Here is a 9,096-nt window from a genome sequence, read left to right on the forward strand (position 1 = left end):
CTACCTCTCCACCAATGCCTCCGCCGTCCGCCTCTCGCTCCGCCAATCCCTCCTCCTCCACCAATGCCTCCGCCTCCTCCTCCGCCAATCCCTCCTCCTCCGCCAATGCCTCCTCCTCCACCTCCACCAAATCCTCCACCACTTCCTCCTCCATGACCTCCACCTCCTCCACTTCCCTGTCCACCACCGCCTCCACCTCCTATTCCACCACCACTTCCACCCCCTCCCCCAATTCCTCCACCTCCACCAGTAGACCCACCACCTCCTCCTCCTAATCCACCTCCACCTCCAAGTCCTCCTCCCCCTCCGCCTCCTCCAAACCCACCACCCCCACCAATTCCTCCTCCTCCACCTAGTCCTCCTCCTCCTCCTCCACCTAGTCCTCCTCCTCCTCCTCCACCTAGTCCTCCTCCTCCTCCTCCAAACCCACCTCCCACACCTAGCCCTCCCCCTCCTCCTCCAAACCCACCGCCTCCACCAAGTCCTCCACCTCCTCCTCCAAATCCTCCTCCCCCTCCAAATCCACCACCACCTCCGCCAAATCCACCACCTCCGCCAAATCCACCACCTCTGCCACCTCCTCCTTTCCCACCGCCTCCACCAAATCCACCTCCGCCTCCAAGACCTCCTCCTTTAAACAGTCCACCTAAATCTAGCTTAGGAGGAGAAGTTCTTCGTTTCCTCGAGAGGTCCCTCGTAGTTCTTGCTCTGGGCGAACTTAAGGTCTTTCCACCATCCTCCGATTCTTCTTTGAAGAGAACTTGAACTTTTCCAGGTAGTTTCTTGAAAGCAGGGCTGCTATTGTATCCTTCATGGAAATACCCTTCGCTACTATACCTCACGGCATCAGCAAAAGCACCACTAACTGGGTAAACGTTTGGGTATATATTTTCATAAAGCCCATGAACCAGTTTGGCTGGAAGGAACTTCTTTCCATAGCGTCCATAAATTTCGGCGTCATATTCTGACACTTCATCTTGAGTTTCCAGGATCCAGTGCCTTGGTACGTAAGTGTTTCCAGAAGCGTCTTTGTAAACGGGATTCTTGTCTGACACAATCACGTGGCCTGATATAGCCAGGGCTCCGCAGACAAGAGCCCCTAGAATCACCACCGCCACTCTCCCCATCATGGCGGCTTTGTTGACACCGCCAACTCTTACCTACGGGAGAGAAACGTACAATGAACTGTGAAGTAGATGCGACAATGATATTTTCAGTATATATATATATATATATATATATCAAGTAAATGCGATAAAGGGCTTTTCAGAATGTACACACACACACACACACACACACACACACACACACACACACAACACACACACACACATATATATATATATATATATATATATATATATACATATATATATATATATATATATATATATATATATATATATAATTATATATAAAACTGTCAATGATATTATACATCCCTTTATCTGGTGATATAGATTATAAATGAGTTTTATTGTGAATGGTTATTAAATGATTAAATGAGAGAATAAGGCTTCGTCTCTCCACTGGTTTGAACTCAAACTTGGAGTCAAATGCTCACAATTATTGACCGCGTCACGGTAATTTTATATTTTTCCCTCTGTCATATGTGCATTGAGCATATTTTCACGAAGAGCTCTTTCTCACACGCCACTACAGATCACATCTCAATCAATTGCTCACATGATATATAATGAATGTTGATGTAACTTGCAATTGAATAGGAAAATAAATGGTCTGCCTTCAAGTGACCTTGTTTTTGACTGAGCTGGCCTCTTGCCAGCACGGGCTCTTGCTCCTAGAACAGCCCGTAATTCAAGTGACCAAGTGGGCTTTCTACTAAGTATGTTAAAGGCAGACAGCTGGTAGAGAAGTAATATGGGGGAAAAAAATGCTTTCTTCTATGGTGTGGTCGCTAATGAGTCATGCTTGAGGAATGCAACTTATTCTCTCATTTACTTGCCAGTTACTTCAACCTTACAAACACATTTATATGTGTGTGTACACACACACACACACACACATATATATATATATATATATATATATATATATGTATATATATATATATATATATATGTGTGTGTGTGTGTGTGTATTTATATATATAGACACATCTATATGTATATGTATATATATATATATATATATATATATATATATATATATATATATATATATATATATATATATATATATATTTATATATATTTACGATGATTATAATCACTCAAGCACGTGACTCATTTATCACTCAGTACCACAATGTAAAAAAATGTAGCTGCTCCGTCACGAGATTTCTGTTAAAAGTGGAGCTTCGCCCCTTTTTTTTATGAATATCGAAATTCTATATTATTTTTAAAAAATCATAAAGTGGTGTACCGATCTGAGTGGCAATCAGTCTTCAACGAGATAGTTAGGCTATATAAATGTACACAATTACTTTCAAGATGGTAGTGTAAACAAAGATAACCTTGCAAAGGCAGCTTGTCAGGAAACAATAATGAGAAAATAAATAGTGTGAACATTGACTATATATCCTCCGATATATTAAGCATCACGGCTTATGATTAATGTTCAAAATCTTGTATAACTGATTTCATTACCTTGGATCTTACAATAAAACGCCATTCTTTCGTGGAAAACAAATGTGTCGGCAGAAAACTTGATCAACAAACATCTATTCAATAGATAAGACTGTGTGTGCGAGATTGTTTAGTGGTTTATTATGAATATTTGGAACTTCTGGCTATCCTATATCTTTGGTAGTAGTTAAGAACCGTTCATTATTTTTATTTTTGTATCATGTGTTGCTGGAAGCTATGGCATGTTAAAGTTGTATGTTAGTGCCCATGTAAGTAGACTGAGTCTAATTTTGTCATGATCAACTATATAACAACGTTCATTCTTCTTCTTTGCCACCGTCATCCCTACATTAAGGGGTCGGTTGCCTGATGCGCCTTCTCCGCTGCCTTCTATCAAAGGCATCATCCCCCATCAAACAACGTTCAATGCTCTACGTAAAAAATCTGTAGGTAGTCCTAGGTATTCATCTAAGACCATATGTACACAAATAAGCTACATCACATTCGGTTTAGAACACATTCAGTAATATGCGAGTCATTATTAATCATCTGCTATAGTTAACTACTTCGATTTCATAATCGTACTAATTATCGCTTGAACTGTACTGATACGTATTTCCTCAGTGGTCAGCTGAACAACTATGGAAGAGCACTTGTCTACAGCTTGATCACGTGAGGTAGGTTAAGATGATTACAAGTGTAAGGAAAAAGAAGAGATATTTGGCATGATTTGATATTATCATATCAATTTTACACCACATATATCAGAGGTGGCCAAACAGTCGATCGCGATCTACCAGCTCGATCGCGGCCACTTGTTTGGTCGATCGCCGTTCCCCCCACAATCCTACACAAACAAACAAAAGCACAAGCATTTATATATATATATATATATATATATATATATATATATATATATATATATATATATATGAGTGAGGCAATTGTACTCATGTTTTATCGTACTATGGCGCTATTTGAATTTTTTTTCTACCTAATATGCAATTATGTAGTATGGTTGACCATAAAAAAGTTTCAGTTTTTAGAGTAGATCTCGGAATCCAAAAGTCTGGCCACCCCTGAAATATAGATCATTCGCTGTCTCCTCCTCCTCCTCATATATAAATAGGAAATCGAATTTAGACCGCGGAAAGCTACATGTTTTGTTAAATTTCAAGCAATATATATTCTTTAGAGATAATTTTTTCAGTGTTTAATTCCAACAATCTTAGAAAACACAGAAACTTACATTTCTGCGCAAAGACAAATGCAAAGTTACGCAACAGTGGGCGTGGTCACTACTTGGTTGGGTAACCAACTAACCAGCAAGTTCGCTAAACGCCATCTTAACTTATTGACCGAATTAATACAAGCAGTAAATCGTCGCTGTGATTTAAATTCTGTAAAATAAAGGAGGAAAAGAACATCTGAATACTAGACTTCACGATGATGACGAGAAGAGATAAAAGCAATAACATAAATCTACTCACGCTCTCAGGTTTAAGTAGACTGCCTATGATATAACGAAGAACTTGAGCCAACCGCCAACTACACCAAGAGTCCAAGACTCGCTACCTGTCTTCAGCTTCCTTTGCTTATAAACCAGCGTTCTAGTCACCCCCTCACCTTGCGTTTTGTTTACCTTTTGTTTGCCGATATCTTGGAAAATTTTACTTCTTTGCTCAGGACGCGGCCTTGAATCAGTGTACTTTGTTCACCACTGGATAATCACCGAGTTCCATGGATTCATTTAAGCATACTTGTTTATTGAGCAGCTGACGCTACAAGGCGCATTCGTCATTTCTGATTTTGGTTGCTGTAAGTAAAGATTTTCCTTAATGTCTGGTGCAACTTGCCGATGATGAAATGTGTAAGGGTAGCAAAGTTTCTTTAAAAGGAATGAAAAGAATATATTTGTGTTCACATGGTGTTTTTACCTAGACCTATTGATTGATGAAATTTAAAGCAAAAATGTGTTAGGCAGGCATTGTCCTTTATGATTAAATGTTCTTGTCAATTCATATTTATACTCCTTACTGATATATTTTGATTGTTTAGGTGTTTGAGTAGCTAAATAAACAATAGTTTCCTGTTGGTAACTTTAGGTATACTGAAAACAGGGAAGAATATAGTCTGAAAATTATATATTTTGGGCGTTATCAATGTTATTATTGATTTCAGTGTAAGTTTTTGTTTACAGGAAATTAACTTAATTTCCATTCAGACTATGAATGATTCTACATTGTTTCCGAGGTACAAATATACCCTACAGCACGGGGTAAGGGAAAGGTTATTGAAGGTCATTTGTAGTTCTAGTGTGATGACAGTGCTAGAATTCTGCAAGGCATATTTGCAGTGTCTCAAGTCCAAAGCATAGAAGTAAGATGGACACATCATTGTTTGTCTTAACTAAAAGTCGAGAGCAACTGTGAGTCTGTTCTTAGGTATTTTGGCAATTAAAATTCTGGAAGAGCCTTGACCAGTTACTTGTTAACTTACGTAGGTTAGGTTAGGTTGGATTGAATTTTAGGTTATTACTGCATTTTCAAACATGTATGTACTATGTGTGGTAAAAAATGTACCTATTTGGGTAAAAATAACTGGACTTTAAGACGAATACTAGATACTTTTTTTTGTTCAAATTTGCTATAAAATTGCAACTGTCACAATGAGAATAATGTCAATTGTATTGAGATTTCAGAAAAGTTATAATAGCTTAAATGGTATACAATGTTTTACGGTTACCGTATATTTTATCGTTTGAGAAATAGAAAGAGAGAGCAAATTGGCCAATATGCAAAATCAGAAGAAGTGCCAATCTTCTCATTTAATGACGTCATTGCTTTTGATCGTCAAAGCAAGCGGTCATCTTCGCTGAAAGGTCAAAAGGGCGTGACCTAAGGGGAATGAACCTCCTTAAACATGATTCGCTTGGATTAGTTTAAGTACTCTCCCCTGGCTTTCTGTATTCGAAAATATTATTAACCATTGAGTTAAATATTGCCATTTTCCTTGAATATAAGAAATTATTTAACGAAAAATATATATAAATGGCATTTATAAGTTTTAAGCCTTTAATTATTGATTATATTTTGAAACACCAATACTGAATGAAATAATAAATGCAAAAATATACAATTCATGAGGAAGCCGTATGAAGATTGAAGTATATAAATTACAGTTTTAAGCCTCAGTTATTGAACATATTTTGGTCAACTAATACTGCATTAAAATGATAATTATGAAAATATACAATTCATCAGCGTCCTGTTCAACAGAAAAAAAAAATTTTAGACGTAAAAATGGATTATCACATTCTAACTGAGCGGATAGTGGGCGTCTTATTTGTACATGAGACGTCGAACAGAAAAATATGTCTTGCGAAAGAGAGAGAGAGAGAGAGAGAGAGAGAGAGAGAGAGAGAGAGAGAGAGAGAGAGAGAGAATTGGAATTTTTGTTCTGAGCGTTGCTAGGGAATTTCCAAATTCTCTACTCAAGGAGGAGAGAACCTGCAGTTGGTATTCACCTTTGTAAACATGGCCTAACATCCCTTCTCCCCCCACCCCCCGGCCCCCCTAACCCATTGCTCCCTCCCCCCAAGAAAGTTAACAAACCCTGCCTTCAGCATAGCAGTGTTCCTCTCTCTCTCTCTCTCTCTCTCTCTCTCTCTCTTCCACACCGGTTCTGTTTCTTCGAAATATCTATTGCACATCACCTTCTTTCATTTCTCATAAAAGCAAAGTACTTTCTGGATTTAATTCCTTCCTTTTTTCCAATGGCGTATCTTATTGACTCACTCTTTTAGCAATTTTAAAAGGGTATGGCACTGCGATCTTCTAAAATTCTCTTGTTTAAATCAAAACTCTTTCCTTGGATGGTGCCCTTATGCACTATACTCTGTTTTTTTTTTTTTTCATCTGTCCATCCGCCTGTGGTGTTTTTGTATGGTAACACTGCGCCCCGGGCTTTAGATAGTTACATTCGGCTTACATTCAACGATTATAATAATATCCTATTTCGAATATTAACGGTGTAATTCGGATTCAGTAAATTATTAAAACATTTTTCAGTTGCAAATGTACACCAGATATCCTTTTATTTACCTAAAACCTACAAATAGCGTAACTATTTAAAGCCCGGGACGCAGTGTTACCATACAAAAACAACACAGGCGGATGGACAGATGAAAAAAAAACAGAGTATAGTCGCGCAAGGCCTTTAGCATATTAAATCCATCAGCAGATGAGGTAACCGATATGGCATACTTAGGAAAAATTAAGAGTATTATTAGTATTCATACAACAAACAAGTGAAAGATGCGCCTAAGAATGCGCCGAAGTTTCTTCGGCGCAATCGAGTTTTCTGTAGACAGCCGCTACAGCGTATAATCAAGGCTACCGAAAATAGGCATATCTTTCGGTTGTCTCGGTATAATGCTGTATGAGTCGCGGCCCATGAGACTTTAACCATGACCCGATGGTGGCCTGTCGTACATCGTTGCCAGACGCATCATTGTGGCTAACTTTAACCTCGAATAAAATAAAAACTACAGAGATTAGAGGGCTACACTTTGATATGCTTGATGACTGGAGGGTAGGTGATCAACATACCAACTTGCCGCTCTCTGGCCTCTGTAGTTTTTAAGATCTCTGGGCGGACTGACAGACAAAGCGGGCATAATAGTTCTCTTTGACAGAAATTCAAAAGCTGGTTCCCTCAAAAGAGAGACTTTTCTCTCGCATCGTTGAATCTAATGCGATATCTAATGTTCAAAACCTATATAAAAAAATTATTCCTAATTCGTGCTTATTGTACTTCCATATTATTATTATTATTATTATTATTATTATTATTATTATTATTATAGTCAACAGATCACGTACGTTTTATTTTGTCACATCTTCACCCTGCGTGTTTCTCGTTAGTCGTTAAAAGCACGCTCGTCAAATAATGATTTGGCTTTGTTATTTACAATGTATACTCATGAACCTCCAGGCCTCTCTCTCTCTCTCTCTCTCTCTCTCTCTCTCTCTCTCTCCTTTAAAGACGAATTCTCTGAGGTGAGGAAAAATCTTTAACCTCCCTTTCCCGTAAAAATCTCAACAAAAGAAAATTTGTGGAAAAGTGACTAAGGAGTTGTGCAACGACACGCATAAGTTGAAGTCCCTGGAATCGGCCTTACAAGGAAATAAAGATTTTTTTTCTTTTTCGGCGAAGGACACATCTTGATAAGATGTTTGCTCTGTCCTGATGACACAATAATCATGTTGAGGTTATCATTTGACGATAAGATGAGAGAATTTGAAAAAAACAGTCAAGCACAGCGCACTGCAACTATTAACTTCAGCTCCAATGTTTACACAGGTCTATTCACGATACGAAATCAAGTGGAAGACAGTCCTCAGAATGATAGCTAAAGTAATAAAATAATTAAATAAAGGTCTAATTAAAAATATAAATTCAGTGTCATTAATAAGGACAGATTGATTAAGAATGTGGTGGGAAACAGACTAAGAAGCCAAAGCGAGTGTCTATAGTCTGGGACAAGGATATCCTTGGGTCTTTCCAACAAACCGACAGCTCTTTGGGAACGCCAGTGCAAACACTGGACAGAGCCTTTTCAAGTGACGTCATATCTATTTGCGATAATGGATGCCTGTCAGAACTGCATAATTGAGTGATCACGAGTTGATAAGAAATGCAAAGGAAATTATCTAATTACATGCGCATATTACAACAAATATGGACTGATCGTGGTGTGTGTGTTTTCTTGTGATCGCCAGCCAATACTGTGCATGCCCTTCAACAATTATTCGTTGCACAAAAGCTAAAACCCGACGTACGGCTTCTTATGAAACGAATAGAATGGAATTTTGTTCTTTATCGTACATATTGAGACAATAACAAACGCCGTGATTTGATTTAAGTTTATTCACTTTCTGATTTTATTCCAGTGAACGTTATCTTATAACTATTTTTATTAGTCTCATAAACACTTTGGAACTCCAGGGAAGTCCAAATGGCCGTACACCAATTTAAAGCTAGTTGTTCTAGATCAGTGGTTTTCAACCTGTGGGTCATGACGGGTTCTGAGGGGGGCCATGACACGAACATCTTTAAAATAATATTTAAAAGTGAAAAATCTAGAAATAATAAGCACAAAATGAGAGAGAGAGAGAGAGAGAGAGAGAGAGAGAGAGAGAGAGAGAGAGAGAGAGAGAGAGAGAGAGTTGTGTGTATGCGTTATGTCAGTAATGTATACTGAGCACTGTCCTCTTCTGTTATTCCAGGTTTCTTCAATCTCTTGTAACATGGCAGATAGAAAGAAATCTAAAAGAAGTTTCTGTGAGGAATATATACAGTATAGGTTTACTTCATTTATTGATAAGGTGTGTTTTGTCCCAGAAAGTACTTGGTAATGATTCCTTGAGGCCTTCAAAACTGAAAAATCATCTTGACAAGACTCATCATGAACATTCTGGTAAAGACGTGAATTTCTTCAAACGTC

General features: G+C 38.1%; 1 protein-coding gene across 1 annotated transcript; it reads right to left on the reverse strand.

Moving 5' to 3' along the window:
- On the reverse strand, nt 1–1,127 carry LOC135195944 (uncharacterized). Its single transcript, XM_064222445.1, has 2 exons — nt 39–1,127; nt 1–6 (listed from the first exon to the last, which is right to left on the reverse strand). The coding sequence occupies exons 1-2, from the start codon at nt 1,125–1,127 to the stop codon at nt 1–3; spliced, it is 1,095 nt and encodes a 364-aa protein (XP_064078515.1).
- Nucleotides 1,128–9,096: the final 7,969 nt, after the last annotated feature.

Source organism: Macrobrachium nipponense, chromosome 17, assembly GCF_015104395.2.
Source record: "Macrobrachium nipponense isolate FS-2020 chromosome 17, ASM1510439v2, whole genome shotgun sequence".
Classification (NCBI taxonomy): domain Eukaryota; kingdom Metazoa; phylum Arthropoda; class Malacostraca; order Decapoda; family Palaemonidae; genus Macrobrachium; species Macrobrachium nipponense.

Excerpts from the sequence above, each read along its gene's own strand:
- LOC135195944 (XM_064222445.1), bottom strand. The coding sequence starts at position 1,127 with ATGGGGAGAGTGGCGGTGGTGATTCTAGGGGCTCTTGTCTGCGGAGCC.